Source organism: Dendronephthya gigantea, unplaced genomic scaffold (assembly GCF_004324835.1).
Source record: "Dendronephthya gigantea isolate DGI-Jeju-01 unplaced genomic scaffold, DenGig_1.0 000023F, whole genome shotgun sequence".
NCBI classification, from domain to species: domain Eukaryota; kingdom Metazoa; phylum Cnidaria; class Anthozoa; order Malacalcyonacea; family Nephtheidae; genus Dendronephthya; species Dendronephthya gigantea.
The window spans coordinates 140568-156231 of NW_021163033.1; the positions used below are offsets into that span (position 1 = coordinate 140568).

The 15664-nt window shown below is 37.3% G+C and overlaps 4 protein-coding genes across 4 annotated transcripts; 1 reads left to right on the forward strand and 3 right to left on the reverse strand.

Annotated features, from left to right (window-relative positions):
* Positions 1 to 116: 116 nt before the first annotated feature.
* LOC114522709 (sorting nexin-27-like) lies at positions 117 to 4820 on the reverse strand. The gene is made up of 16 exons (XM_028543452.1): positions 4728 to 4820; positions 4572 to 4622; positions 3983 to 4345; positions 2426 to 2657; positions 2267 to 2341; positions 2068 to 2185; positions 1923 to 1984; positions 1723 to 1830; positions 1514 to 1592; positions 1332 to 1441; positions 1098 to 1148; positions 921 to 1010; positions 687 to 836; positions 481 to 609; positions 333 to 392; positions 117 to 197 (listed from the first exon to the last, which is right to left on the reverse strand). Exons 3-16 carry the CDS (start codon positions 4234 to 4236, stop codon positions 117 to 119), a joined length of 1599 nt encoding a protein of 532 aa, XP_028399253.1. The 5' UTR covers positions 4237 to 4345; positions 4572 to 4622; positions 4728 to 4820.
* On the forward strand, positions 4414 to 5674 carry LOC114522627 (keratinocyte-associated protein 2-like). The gene is made up of 5 exons (XM_028543358.1): positions 4414 to 4478; positions 4718 to 4872; positions 5020 to 5083; positions 5158 to 5224; positions 5492 to 5674. Exons 1-5 carry the CDS (start codon positions 4475 to 4477, stop codon positions 5601 to 5603), a joined length of 402 nt encoding a protein of 133 aa, XP_028399159.1. The 5' UTR covers positions 4414 to 4474; the 3' UTR covers positions 5604 to 5674.
* Positions 5675 to 5761: 87 nt separating this feature from the next.
* LOC114522710 (cation channel sperm-associated protein 2-like) lies at positions 5762 to 9736 on the reverse strand. Its single transcript, XM_028543453.1, is given in 15 exon segments — positions 5762 to 5899; positions 6022 to 6061; positions 6064 to 6091; positions 6205 to 6289; positions 6362 to 6603; positions 6803 to 7009; positions 7129 to 7264; positions 7710 to 7882; positions 7953 to 8077; positions 8342 to 8398; positions 8481 to 8591; positions 8688 to 8860; positions 8996 to 9064; positions 9240 to 9404; positions 9595 to 9736. Coding segments are annotated over 15 exon segments (1839 nt in total). The 3' UTR covers positions 5762 to 5813.
* A 376-nt stretch (positions 9737 to 10112) lies between these two features.
* Positions 10113 to 13490, reverse strand: LOC114522537 (hemicentin-1-like). The gene is made up of 4 exons (XM_028543247.1): positions 12994 to 13490; positions 12089 to 12393; positions 11163 to 11933; positions 10113 to 11048 (listed from the first exon to the last, which is right to left on the reverse strand). Exons 1-4 carry the CDS (start codon positions 13272 to 13274, stop codon positions 10453 to 10455), a joined length of 1953 nt encoding a protein of 650 aa, XP_028399048.1. The 5' UTR covers positions 13275 to 13490; the 3' UTR covers positions 10113 to 10452.
* Between the last annotated feature and the right edge of the window lie 2174 nt (positions 13491 to 15664).

Genomic DNA, 15664 nt, shown 5'->3' on the forward strand with positions numbered 1-15664 from the left:
AGGTTTTTCACTTTCGATTTCCTGCATGATAAAAATAAGAACACCTTTACACCATTGCCTGATAAACAATACGAATGTTGTGTCTCTCTAGTTTAGAATGAATGCATTTCGTTACCTCATTTTGTTTTCTCTGTTGAAGACGACAGTTCTCCATCTTTCTCATCACTTTCCTCCGCAGAGGGAAATACGACGTTTTCCTGAAAGTTGAAATGATTAAAATCATCCATATTGGAGTAAGATCATTTAAATCAAAACAAGCCCAGTTTAAGAACATAAATGAAGTTAATTCTAATTAATAAATTGTTTCTTCCGGTGTAAAAATTACTAATTACCTTTTTATTCAGCTCTCTTTCCTCGCAAATACGGCTAACACAGTCGTACATGTACTTGAACTACAAAAAAATATACCAGATATCTCACAAAACAATCCCTAAAGACACTGAAAAATACGAATGAGTGGGAACTATAAAGTTCACGTACATATGGTGATATGATTCGAACAGAACGCGGCTTTTTGTTGGGTCTTGAATATTGAAAATAGAAAGACATTCCTTCCTCGTCTTCATCCCAATGAACGAAATCTTCGTAGCCAAAAGTGTGTGTTAGATCCTAGGACAACAATAGCATGTATACGTTTCAAAAAGACAGAAAAAATCGACCTAAAAGATCGGTTAAACGTGATATACCTCCGGCTCTCCATCCACAGAACACGCTTGAAGGAAAATGCTGTTAAGATTGAAGGAAACTATGACATGGCCTTTTTTACGGGCATCGCATTCGCAATGTGGGAAGCGAACGCAACCATAATCTTGCAGTGATCTTGCAAGCTTTAAATACTGCAAAGAAACAACAATTACATATTGTCATTGTGATATTAACTTAATATTAAGTATGGTGCTTCCCAGAATTCTCACACAAACCTCGGCTTTCTTGCCCAAACTTTTATATTCTTCAAGTTTTTTGAACTTTTCATCTGACTTAATTTTTAACGTTCTTACATCGTCCACAGCCTAATAAAACGAAGGAAAAGGTTTATGGTAATTGAGTGTCAATAGTTATATGACATTGACAAACAAAACAATGTTCTTGTATTCTACCTGATCGTAAAGTAAGTTGAATGCTAGTTCTTCATCATCCATTTCAATTTCCTACAAAGAGTTTATATTGTTTTCATCAAATTCTGGTTAACTTAGCTGGGTGCAGTTGTATAGAAGGCTAGTTAACTTTTAACTGTAGTTAAGGACAGAATTGGCCAATCAGAGTTGTGTATCTCTGAGTTAACAACAGCCAGCTTCTGGACTGTTATAACACTTGCCCTTAGGAAAACCTACCCTTGGTAAAGTGAAAACCCATTTCCTCAATACAAGACAACTGGGCAGCTCGCTGGAATAATTTCTGATGTATATTGTGTGTGGAAATTCATTGTCTCTTAATTTTCGCTCTGCAAAAAAAGCACAAGATCAATATATGTCCTTGTGTTTTTATTTTAGGGTTTTCAAAGAAAATGACTCACCAAATGCTTTTCCAATAATTTCAAACAAAGCGAAGTACTTAGCAGATGCTTCGCTCATTCCAATCTTTTTCAAAAACGCCTGAAATACAAAATATCTCATTGCAATTCATTTGCAAATGAAGCACCTATAGAATTAGAATTACATACACAATTGTGGTTGTCATATCATGTTTGTGAATAATAGAAAAGCAATAGTTTATTAACCTGACCTTGCAAACATCCTGAGTTTGAAAACTTTTCTCAACCTTCACAGGCCTTTCTGTTTGGTCAGGTAAGGCAATTTTCAATTCCACTTCCAAATTATTGACCTGTACTTCCTGAAGGATGCGGAAATTGTTGGATATGTATGAATTATTTGAAGACACAAGAAGTATCATATTTCATGCCATTTAAATCAGTATTCCTATACCTCTGAAGATTTCATGAACTCTTTCATTGCATCGCAATCATGAATTATCCGAATTGATGTAACTGTAAACAAAGAAAGGATACATTGAGACCATCAAATGAACCAATCAATTAACACTAATTTAATATGGCAAATTATTAATTACCTTGTTCTAAATACAACTCCAAGGCCTTCCGTCGGTTATCCAGTTGTTGTTCAGATAACTGAAATGGCCACTTGCCAGGAAATTTAGGAAAATCATAATCTTGAAACTGTTTCTTCAGCTATACAAAATGAAGTGAAGTTAGAAAGCTAAATGTCATTCATTGCTACTCATTCTATGCCAATTTACTCATTTATGGTACCTCATTGTTTAAATTTGAAAATTCTTTGTATCGTCTAGAGCAGATATGTCTGTCATTGACATAGATATTAAACACCTAGAAAGTAGAAAAGCCAAATTATAAACTATTACATAACTTGCAGGAAATATGAGTATTGCAAGCACTGAGAACAAGTCTTACCGCATATTTCTCCCTTCCGTTATCAATCTGTCGTGTTTCTGGTATTGTGACAAATATTTGTCTTTTGTCTGAGTAATCAAAGTATTCTGGTGCCTGCCCATCCTCTGGTGGATCCAATTTTCTGACCTCGCTTGGCGGCAAGGATAACACAACCATCGAAAGCTTTCTTCCACCAGATTTGATCAACTCCACAACATGCTTATGCGTGGCTCCCTCAACATTCTCTTCATTGCTAAAGATAATAGAAATTTTCATTTGCATTGATTTAGAATAAGCTGGAGATTGAATAAAACATGTAGAAGCAAAATCCACACACAGTTAATCAAACATTTCTGGTCTAAGACAATTTCATTATATCTTTTCTCTGCAAGGCTGTATTAGGAATAGGATCACTGCTCTTCCTATAAGCAGTTTGCTGAACTGTCAAACTTCTTTGAGATTATAATTACAGTCAAACTTCTTTGAGATTATAATTATAGTCAAACTTCTTTGAGATTATAATTATATAAAGAGCAGAAGCTATCTGCAAAGTACACAAGATATAGTCAAAAGACATGCCGATTTCAAAGCTTTCACTATTAATAAATGTGAAATGTTGGAAAACACGATATACGAATCAATACGAGTGCCGATATTCTACACCCAACTTTATATTGCATATACTGGCAATATACCTGCAAAACAGATCCTATTTTTAACCGGACGAACAGTTTATGCAACAGATACTCGTATTTAATTTGTAATAATTATATTTATTTATATTTCACGACACACAAACATGTACAATTTGTGCATGGTATATTTCACGCACAAGCGGAAATGCAGCTATCAATCGAGTATTAGTTGATCACGAGAGATTTGACGCGGTGTCAATTTCGAATTCACGAGTGGCATTTAGACACAGGATACATAAAACCTCGTTCTTTTTTACTTCCAAAGTTGTTCTCAAATTCTAAACGGCCTAATTTGAGACATTAAACATTTAAAGCGCTTACCAGAACGAATTGAATAAACAAGTCTTTTAAATACGCTTCCTGGCTGCTTAAACAGGAGTTAAAGTAAAACAGTTTGATAAGCTTTCATCCATAAATATTTTAAAAACTTATATATGCCATTTCAGAATGAATACAAGGGTCAAAGTAGGTACATCTCTATTACAGTTTTGTCGCAAAAAATTCGCTACGTTTGTGGAAATAATCGAAATATATTAATATACAACATTTTGAATTTTATTTCAAACAGGAATTCGCACGTAGAAAATTTTTAATAAAATATATTCAAACGTCAAACGGATTAAAACGTCTCGTAAATTTATTGTTCTCTTAGTTCTGTCGAAGCCAAGAGCTTTTTTTGCCTTAACACAGCGATTTGCGTATTTTTAAAATACACAGAGAAAACATTTATTTAGGTGTACGTGCATTATTATCGATTTGTTATCAAAAATATATTCATCGACTGATTATGGGAGATAAAGAAAGAAAACAAAATCTGAGGGAGTAGAACAGCTAGAAATGGTGCACAGCGTTCTGGAGAAAGCCAAGCAAAGCACAAACTTACACTTGCAATATGCGATCGCCCGTTACTAATCCAGCAACATCAGCTGGGCCATCCGGTAGAACGGCACTGATGTGTTGTAGTGGGGCATAAAGTTCGCCATTAATCGGCCGCAGCTGCCCCCCTTCTGAAATCTGACCACGGACATTGAAGCCAAAGCCACGTTCGCCTTTTTTCAGCTCAACCAAACGTGGTTCATAGTATTTTGGTTCTTTTCTTTTCCGACCTACTTCGCCTCCCCCAGCGTCGTCCGCCATTGCACCCGATTGGCATGGCAATTATCGCCAAAAAGACGTAAAAATTATCCGCCAAATATAATGCATCAATCCAGGATTTTTGAGATCAACGTTAATGTTCCTCTGTGTTCTATATTAAAATGTACTGATTTATCCCTCAATCACACTACGTATTCTATAACGTGTCTACGTAAGACCATATTTCACCCTTTTTATCCCTCTTCTTTAACGTTTGCTGAGTTGGCCTTTGTTACTAGAGATGGGTCAGTGAATTTTTACTATTTTAACCATATATTTTGAAATTTCCGAACGAAATATCTTTTGTTAAAGCTTATGAAAGTCCCCTGCTGTCGTACCTTACTTTAAATTGTAGATCTGTCGTGAATATTTTGCAATTTTATCCGTTCCTAAATTTGAGACATGTTGAAAAATCTATAGAGCTTTTTTGCCTTTATAGATCTTAAAATGCTTCAGTCGTCTAATAATTTTATTTAAATCGTAGCTCTACCAACCTCAACATCCTGTGTGTTCTCCGCAATGCTGGCTGTCTTGACGTCAGCAGCTATGATGGCATTTAAATCACAGCTCGCATCTAAGGAATGGATGACTATCCTGGGTGGTTTCCTGGGATCACAGTTTTTCATCTTTCTCCTTACTGTATCCTCTTTTATACGTACTCAAATCATTCACCTCAACTTGGACTATCAAGTTGCCAATCGCCTGTTCATTCCAGATTTATAGCTGTGATGAACTACGATACATGAACCCAGACCTATACAAAGTAATTCCTTGATTCAATATTAGGCTGTAGGAAATTTTGAACATATGACATTTGGAAAGAATTTTCAGACAAAATTGTTTCCTGAGAGTAAGTAGCAATGGTTTTGATGTTCGAAGTATATATCAGAATATTATGAGCATTTTTCATCAATTTTTTTGTAGTTGTGTTTTGTTTGATGGCATCAATGTTTGTCTCTGGAATGGTACACAGAGTTTGTGTTACCACATGGTAGGTTGATGTTATTACTCCATAGAGCAGTAAGCATTAGGTATATAGTGGATATTTGTATATACAGATAAATTATAATATAAAGCAAGTCCTTGATAATACTCCAGCTAGGTGTATAGAGATCAGAAACAATGTAGGACAGATGTCCGATCATGAGGTTATGCTATAAAGATCAGTAATAGAAAAAGCAAGTGGTCAATCAATAGAACTTAACTCCAGCTGAGTATATAGAGATCAGCAATAACATGTGAATGTTTGTCTTTCCAGCCTGATTTTCTCCTGCATCGCGCTGTACTACATAACACGTCTCTCCAATATCAAGTACACTCCAACTGTGAAGCCAGTAGCAAGCTCAGGAAAAGGAAAGAAAGGCCAATAATTGTCTCTCTGTATATGTTGTGAAGATTTTAATACAATAAAAATGTGAATAAAATGCCTTTTTAAATGTTCCCCATTTGTTTCAAGTTCTGCAGTCAACTTTACATTATTATCACAAGCAAACTGTCTGTATCCACAAAAACATGGTCATTGTACATGCAATTCTTTGTACAGAAAAAAAAATTGAAAATACACATGAACGTCAAAAATGTTACGTTGCAGATTTAGGAGGTTTTTCCTGCTTTGTCTCCTCTGAAACTACTTTCTTTGAATCTTGGAGTTGTAGCAAGGCTTCAACTAAATTTAAGGAGATAATTCCTGAGGAAATCTGTGCTTCGTGTGTTTACATGCTTTTGACATGCATCCCCCGGCAAATGAAACTTTTTAACACAATCTTGTAAATAGAGAATCCTCCCTACCTATCAATCGAATCAGCTGTTTTCGCTCCACAAGATTTTCTCCTGAAGTTGTTCCATCATCTGAAAATATCTACGAGGAAAGAGAGAAACGTTTAAACCGGTCTCAGATGTTTAAACACTGGGAAGCTAAATTTGAAATAACTTCCCCTAAAAACCGAGTTTGCTTCGATGAAATAACATTACTTGAACAATGTGTCTCTTGGCCACAATGTCTCCATTGGATAACGTTGAAAGTTATGTAAGTTTGCATCGACAGTCTTTTGCCAATCTACAAGGAAAAACACTAGTTACAAACGACAAGAGTTTAGAATGATTATCCTAATAATCATAGGTCTAGCACCTGCAAACTCAGCTTCCATATCTGTTTCTGTTTTCTCCCCTTCATCTTTTTTCTTAGTATCCTCCTCATCCTCGTCTTCCTTGAACTGCACTCGTGTGGTTCTTGGCTCGTCCATCTCCGAGCTCATCTCTGGTATAACGCACCCACCTTGTGCTACAAAATCCTCTCCATCGTCCTCCGTATGCCGAGCGTAGTATGCATGGAAAGAACTTGTTCGTTTTAAGCTCTGTTGATCGTTTGATCTAAAAGGAAATTCCAGATGGAAATTGAATGGGAAGATTCCATCGAAACACACGCTTGGTTGAACAAAATCACCACCGTCAAAGCTTGCTTGAGACAAGCCGAACCTCAAATTTATTGCTGATCTATCCTGCGTCTTGAGAAGCATCTTTTTGAATTGGGTTCATGGGTTGGTCTGTTTTGAACTTCAAAATACCTCACCTGATCTGTGCAATTTTTTCGTGTAAATCCGAGACGAAATTGGGCAGTTTTGGTTCTCCCTTTTTCTCAGTCTCCTTGGGCTCCTCCGTCGCTGTCTCAAACGCATGCGCGGTGCTTCTTCGAAATATTCTGTTCAGGAACGAACTCGCACGCCTGTCTCGACCTTCCTGTGCTGTTGACCCGGGCACTGCAAGACTGCTTGCACGTCTGTAAAGTTTGGAATAACACGATAAGCACGATCATGCGCAGTTCACGACTACGGTAAAGGTATATTACAACCAAAAACCACAGCAATACCACGAGGCTTTCACGTGGTTTACACTCACCTACTTTTACGATGTTTTTTATCATGTTTTTCAAGTTCATCTGCTAGTTGAGATCTGATTTCAGCTCGTTCCTTCACCGCTATCTGTTCCTTGATTTGTTGGTTGAAGTCGTTACGAATGTTTTGAAAGTTGTTCACTGAAGGGAAAGGTCGGACACTTTATATCACTTGAAGAGATCATACGAAGATTTGAAGTGGTAGACATTGTAAAGACGATAGGAGAAACTAGTGTGAAATGATGCCGACATGGAATAAGAAATGATGGAGGTGAGTTGATGGAATGTAGAGATCAGAAGAAGTTGTAAGTTGGGAGACTTTGCAGAGAAGATGAGGGAAGCAAGGTTGAGATGATATAGACACGTAATAAGAAGAGATGAAGGAGAGCTGGTCAGAGATATTATGAAATGAAGAGATCAGAAGAAGATGTGAGGTGGTAGACATTGCAGAGAAGATGAGGGAAGCCAGTTTGAGATGATATGGACACATAATAAGAAGATATGAAGGAGAGCTGGTCAGAGATATCACGAAGCAAAGCCATGTTGATGCAAGTATTTTATAAGAAAAGTTGTTATTTTAACGTACCCATGATGCCTGCAAAGATGTTCCTGAAGACAAAAGCTCCAATGCAAATCCACAAAAGAACATAAATCTTCGCAACGACAGGATTCACGGCTTTTGTCATATCTTGTTGGATTTCGTACCAATGATCCAGGGTGAAGAGTTGGAACAATGTTATAAAAGCATTCTTCAGTGTTCTAGAATGATGGAAAACTCCGCCGTTATGGCGCGGTGATCCGAGGGTCGAATATCATCTTTCGTACAAACCTGAAGCTGTTTCTGTATTTGAGATCTGTCCTCTTCGACTTGGAGTAAGAATCAAAGACGATTGTCCCAGCCACAGCGAAAATGTACATGAATAACATCAACAAGATCATGATGAACGCCATGGACTGAGAAAAAAAACACCGGAATTTGCTGAGAACAACTTTATTAAATGCTGGATAACTCTATCGGTTCTAAACTGCTCTTACTGAAGTAACTCAGTAAGAATCATCTCTTATTTATCAAGAGTTACTACAGGAGGAAACCTATAGAGGTCGAGTAAGGATCATCTCTTATTGATCCAGTGTTACTACAGAAGGAAACCTAAACTAAACTAACTTTATTTATACTGGATAGCTCTATCAGTTCTATGTAGATCAATTGCACCTTACCTTGAATGCTTTAAATATTGTCAGAACGATTATCCTGAGTTGCGCAAATCTGGAAACCTAGGAAATCATAGAGAATGTATAGATTTAATTCAACTCTAAATAGTTCCAATGCAAATAGTTATTTTCATTGTGTACTGACCATTTTTAATGATCTCAGTATCTTGAACACACGCATATTGTCTCCAATGACTGATATCGAAGATGACGATTTCCCTCCCAAAGCCAAACTGAGTACCTCTGGAACAATGGACTATAAAAAAAATGGAATAAAATAAATACTTTGTCTGACTTACTCTTACTTAGTTTCATTGTAAGAATTCGTTTTAGATCCAATCTGGGTAATTACCATGGCTGTGACGAAAAAGTCAAAGATATTCCAACCATTTTTCCAAAACACCCAAAAACCATCCACCCATTTAACAAGGATCTCAAGGACAAACACGACGAGAGTTATGTAATCAATAACATTAAGAAAAACTTTGATTAAACTCATTGTTGTCCCTTTCATGTGTACGATCTCTGAAACAGAACAGCATTTTACTTTTAGAAGTATTTTGACTTAAACTTTAAAGCGCTACAGGCTGCTAATCTCTTGTTCGAGATTTTTTCAAATCAATTGATCATAAAAGGTAACCAGGTTTATTTAGACTGCACCTGCTTGCAATCCAAGAACGATACTGTTCGCGATGATCAAAAACATGATGAAATTTTGCACCTGTGAACCTGAAAAATTAGTGAGATGTTACGCTGTATTCTCACCCCCGTCCACTGGCAATGTTCTGTCCGTGTGAAAGTCTGCACTTTGAAAAATGTCATCATCAATTGTATCAGTAATGGGACTGATCCTATCCTATTTATTCGCTAAATGCACAAAGATTTCAAATGCATGGCTACATACTTTCAGTGACAGATCGTGCCCATGGTCCAAAGGGAATACGATTCTTATTTCTGACACGGTTCAACCTACGATCAGTAAACTTCAACTCCTCTCTCTTGGCAATCACTTGAAATTTCACGAGGCTGTGCGGTGATTCTTTCAACATTTTTTCCATGATCTCCGGGTCTGGGAAAAAAGTTTGGCCTGCATGAAACAGGTGCGTTTACTGTTCGCGTTTGTCTTAGCACCAAAAAGAGCAAAATCAAACGCTTTGAACAATTAAAAGCAATTAAATTTCAAAAAGACTCAATAAAACAACCAGGAAATACTCAATATGACAGTAAATGTGTCTTCTTCCTAATAAAAACATAAATACTTTGTATTTCGTTTGAGTAAAATCTTGGTGACTCGATGTTTCCCTTTGATTTCAAAGTGTCCAGAAGTTGAAAATCCTCGATCAACTTCGAGCGAAATATTTCACCCCTTTGTGATAACTCTTCCACCTCATCAGTTTCCATTTTATTTACGTTTGTCATCTTTTCAGTCAAAAGCTACGTAGAAAAGTTTACTTCGTGAAAAAAATTTTTTTTAAAAAAATGCTGCCATTTAAATTGGCGACAAGTGCCGAGTACGTCCCGGAAAACATCGTTGACCTTCGGATTTTTCTTGCAAAAAATGCTAATTTTTGGCAAAAAGCGCTAACATGATGAAATTAATTGCCAGCATAAGGTATCACCTTTAAAAACAGCGGGTTTCATTCAAGGCAGAATTCTATGTGTAATCTGTTCGCTCTCTCTTCTAACTTTGTTATGAAGTCGCTGTTCTGAGTAACAATGAATGCAGAGACGAATCCATGTTCATCTTTTTTTGAAGAAAAATCGGACAATTGCTCATTATGCTTTATTTTTTAGTGACACCTCAACTTAACATCGAACAGATGATTAGTTAACTCCTAAAAAATGAAATTACTTAAGTTTCCTCTATAGTCTAGCTGCATGCATTCATATACGTCAATCATATTTCTATGGCAATTACATTATGTTACTACATTGAAGTCCAAAATCCATCGTGTTTTCGGATCTTCACGATCCTTACATGATCAGTTCTGATGTTCCACTATAGAATATCTATCATATTTATCTCAACTACGTTATTTTACGAAATCAAAGTCCAAAAACGTTCCAGTCCTTTAACCAACAGATTCCATCCGATCTTTTTTAGTTTGGGATCCTTCTTAGATGATCATTAAAGGTACAAGCTCAGTTGTAATGAAACTGTTATCTCGTCCTTTTACGATTATAACCACGTTCAAAGTTTCGCCGATCTTACCTGGGGTTCCACCAGTGTAACGAACCTTCACTCGTAGGTATTTCTTGCTATTGCCACGAACTTTCATCCTCGAAGCCAATCTTTGTGAACCTGGTAGAGAAGCTGCGTAACCTTCCCTGGTTTTGAAGGAAACGTTGTATGTCTTCTGACGTCCCAAGCCGTTGAACAGGTACAATATGACAAAAGTGCTGCCTTTCTGCGGGATTGTGTAGTGTTTGGAAGTGTAAAACTCTTTAATCACCAAAGGTTTGGAGGAGTCGACGTGGCGGGAAATTCTTTGGAAGTTTTTACTGCCTGTCGTTTTACCTTTAAGCAAGAGTTTGAAAGGTTTGTTTGGTGGCACGAAATTGAAAATGAATCGAATTCCACTTTTTCCCGCCTCTGTGAGTTTCTTGTTGGTAACAAGAGTGTTTCCAGCGATATCAATAACGTCAACTAACAGAGATGATTTTCGAATCTTGCTTGCACCAGACACAGTTATACTGACCTGTACACTTTGACCTAAAAGAGTATGTTGAAATATCTTCAAAAAAATCACAATAAAAAGGATGGAATGAATGATGAATTTTCTTTAAAACAAGAACAACGTGTTCTCAAAACTGTGAAAGTACTTACCACTCAAAGGATTTCTCAAGGGCACCAATTTTCCTCGTTCATTCTTACTGAAGTAGTGTTCAAAGTCGATGTTTTCAGGGCTGCTAACTTTCGCGGTAAATTCATATTTGTCAGTGCTTGGTGGTACCAGTCTCCAGAAGCCCTTGATTGGGTGCGTGATACTAAAGATGACCACTCCGGACAGGACTTTCCTACCACTTGTTTGAGTTCGACCAGTAGGGGTGAACAATTGGACGCTGTGAGGATGTTTTGTGACTATCGTGACAATCAATTTGGTAACTGTATCATCAACTGGAATGGCAATACTGCTGGTTGAACGACGTCGACGTTTTCCAGAAGTACCTTCATTTTTGCCAGTCACGACTGGTGTGGTGCCCTCTAAGGAGTCGCTGGTATATTGGGTTAATTCTGTGAATTTGAGTGGATCAAGTCTGAGGTACTGTCCACCAAATTTCTCAGCTATGTCCTTAAATGGTTGTTGTTGGGTTTCACTACCACAAAAATTTTTTCCAACGAAGAAGTTTATGGTAACGCCAAGCTCTTCGGCTAATACTTCCAAACTCTCCATGTTCTCCTCCTTGAAGTCCTTTGGTGCGGCGTCCGTGAAAACGTAGAGGGGTGAGCCCCATCTGGGATTCTCAGATAAAGCGCTGATCATTCCGTCAAAACTGTATTCAGCACAATCACCACCACCCTCAGCCGGGAGACCTCCTAGCTTTGATTCTAATTGACCAACTTCGTCTTCAGCGTAGTAATTGGCTGTTGTCAAATCTATAGAAAAAGAAGTTTGCTTTTTTAAGGAGTATACTTTTGGAAACCCTAGGTACAGCAGCCAGAAAATGCTAGCTGAACCTCAAAATTGATCATTACAAACGAGAATACAACAGAAACAAGCTAAAATGTACCAGTGTACCAATCAAACCTACCAATAGGATCACTGAATGTAGTCAGTATATAATCAACCGGCTCACTACGATCATATTTATTGATTTTTTTTATGATATTCTTGCATGCGTTAATTTCCTCGCTCATACTGCCAGTGACATCAAGTGCATACATCAAGGTCACTTGGCCTTGAAGGGCAAGAGACTCTGAGAATTTTTCCGTGCCAAGATCTCGCTTTATGTCCTCCAGGAATTTCTTAGCGTCGTAACCAGTGGAGCGCTTTCCGAGACGTTTTGATTCCTTGCGTGCTGTGTATAAAGCAATACCAAGAGCCCGTCGAGCATATCTATTATAAACAAATGAAAAATTTAATCACTTTATAATCACTACCAATTTGTTTTGCTTTGTAGCAACACCGCTCTTTATTATGACCAAGAGCTGAAGAAAGACTTCATGATACAGACATAACGTCCGCATTTTCGAAAGTATATACAATTTGCATCATGTCTATATATAGGTCATGATGCTCACAGCTAGAATTTACATTGGCTAAAATTAGTTAAGTCGATTGCAAGGTTTGGTTGGAAAAGTTGGAAAATACAATAAATGTAGCTTTGCAAATTTTTCAACGCAACGTTTTATTGCGGAAATTGTTACGTCCATTTCCGGCCAAGTAGTAGCTACTGAAATCGTCAATGTAGTGACAGCCTTGAATGTATACTGTACAGGGTTTGTTCCGTAGACAATTTAGTAGGTTTTTACCAGCATCTAGCTTTCTATCTAATTGTTCTCGACAGTCGCTAGGAAAGTATTTTTGAGAAGTGACAGTCTGAAGTATTACCGTAACGGCTTTTAATTGCCCCCTCAAGCCGTAGCGTATAAAAACCGAAATGTTATATAGTTTATAGTTTGGATCATCTAATTGAAGATAATCTCTTTAACTTACATAACATTTCCCCCGTTTACTGCACTAACAATATTTTTCTTCAAATCTGTCATTTTGGTTCTTTTTCTTGAAAGTTCTGCTTGAGTCATGGCGCGCTCAACTTGATCCATTGCTTCGTTGAACTTATTTAAGTTAACGTCTTTCGACGTTATGCTTTTCGAGACTGATTCAATCGTCGAGCGTACAAAATCCAGATCATCATACCCCAGTCCTGCCACCTCAAGGTACCACTTCGAGAAAAGGCAGGCAAATGAAATCAAAAATAACCAAGCACATTTCATTTTGATTTCGAAAGTAGCGCAACGTTTACCACAACCAACGTTTACGACACCCAACTCTGAAAACTTACATAACAAAATTAAACTACATTCCAATTTTATCAGACATATAATTAAATCGATCACTCCCCCTGGTTGACCTTCTTACAAAAAAAAATTCGCAATACGATTGGCTATATGCAAGGAAGGAAGACTACATGGCTATTATGCAACAAGACGCCCACTCTGGCGTTAGCTTGCGATGCGAATTCTAGGCTGTAGTTACGAACAATATAGCTACGATAGCACCACAATTAGATTGTACTAAGGGTTCGATTACATGGTGCAATTACAGAAGTAGCTGTTGATGTATGGAAATGAGAAATATTGATTCAAAAATGCTGTTTTTCATTTATATTACGTTCTTAGTTTTCATACACCAACAGCCTCTGCGGAGTCGAAATGTCCGCCCAGGCTTAAGGCGGATTTCCACTTACAGCGAAATCGTTCGCTAGCGAAATATTTGCATATTTTCTTTTGAATTTTAACAGCATAAATAAATTAGTGCGACTTGACTGTTTTCAATTCAAAAGAAAATATGCAAATATTTCGCTAGCGAACGATTTCGCTGTAAGTGGAAAATCGCCTTTAGATTGCACCGAGTGCTAAAATAATATTTCGCGCTAATAGACCGCAAGTAGTATTAAATATGTCATGCATGATGATTTATTTGTACGTGGATAATTATATTTAGCTACCAACACCAGATCAGTGACAAACACTAATTATAATCACCCGAAAAAGGAGTTTTAGTCATGAACTACCGTAGTTGTACAGCATACCTTCAGGTTTTGGCGAACAATCTCACCAATAGACCAGATTCACTGTAAATAAACCTTGATTTTGTTGTATGCCAACAAATATATTTGGCCAGCGCGAGTTACAAACTATAGTAATTGTGACGTTACCTTATAGGAAGTTACTTCGTGTGGAGAGTATATACCGCTTCTATTATAGTAATGAGCCCGTTGAACAAACGGCAAACAGCTTCACGATCATAATATATACACTAAGCATATATCGAAATATGTTCACAAGTTTTGGCGTTCAAAAGGCTTAATAAACTTTGAATAGTTATTGCTGTTTTACACATAGTCTAACTGGTGTTAATACGTGGTATACGTGGCCATGCAGTTTTACGATGCTATAAACGTCAATGTAGAGATTCTAATGCCAACGCACATTATTTCCTCTAATGTACCATCACATGCATGCGTAAACAAACGTATCCCACTCCCATAATCCATGCCAAAGATGACAGTTATGTTAATAAATAGAGGAAGTCACACTACTTCACTGAGCTTCAGTGACTTCAGTGATGCTTGTTTTTAAATGATGTATTATACTATACTCTGAATTTAATACACAAAAAACCATGAACTCCAGCAAATACTAGGAATTACTGTACAAATAAATGGTATATAAATATAGAAAGGACTCCGATTGAAGGTCTTTGGTCTGTACAATAAACAACACTATAAACATCAATTGTATTCAGTGCCTAAGCAGAATCTATTCAGTTGTATCGGTTTAACTTTTCCGAGACAAGTTATGCTACAAACTGAATATGAGAATTATAGATCCAAAATTTTACTTTATTCTTCAGCTTTTTTGCAATTAAAATTTTGGACCCCTGTAGTGTTTTTTGACCGAGTGCTATGACCAAGTCTATACAAATAGCACAGCAACTAAATAAGGTAAAGGTACAGAACCAAACAACAACAAATCATGTGAATGCGGATAGAGGCACGCGTTTCAACCAACTTTGGTCATGTCGTCAATGCTCGCTGGCTGAAAGGACATCCGACCAGATAACTGTAAGCCTCCGAACAGACAATTCTATCCATTGTTTGCAAAATGTAAAATCGTGTCGTACAGGGAGCATAGACGTTAGTCTATAGTTAACAAAAAGCCTTTTAAAACGAAGTCCAGTGCAAACGCTTGATGTTTTACAACGACGCATGCGCTCTGTATTACACGCACGCTTGCTAAATGTCTCCCACAAGCTACCCGAAACACAATAGTCACGGTAATATATACGAAGGCGTTACGTATATCTGATGAAAGAATGATGAAAGATCATTAGCGTCGTGTTTTGACTGTGACGGAAGCTACGAAAAACTCCGAAAAACTGACGACTGTATGGTGTGATACTAAATATCCGGGGGGGGGAGGTCAAACAGCTAAAAGATGTAAGACTTTTGGCTGAATAATAATCAGTCGCTTGAATAATAATGAGTTGCTGAATAATAATTATACCCCGTGGCCGAGCGGAGGTCTACTATCTAGAACCCAAAAAATAAAAACAAAAAAAAAAAAAAATGCCCATTTTAAAGCTTGCTATGCTACGCATC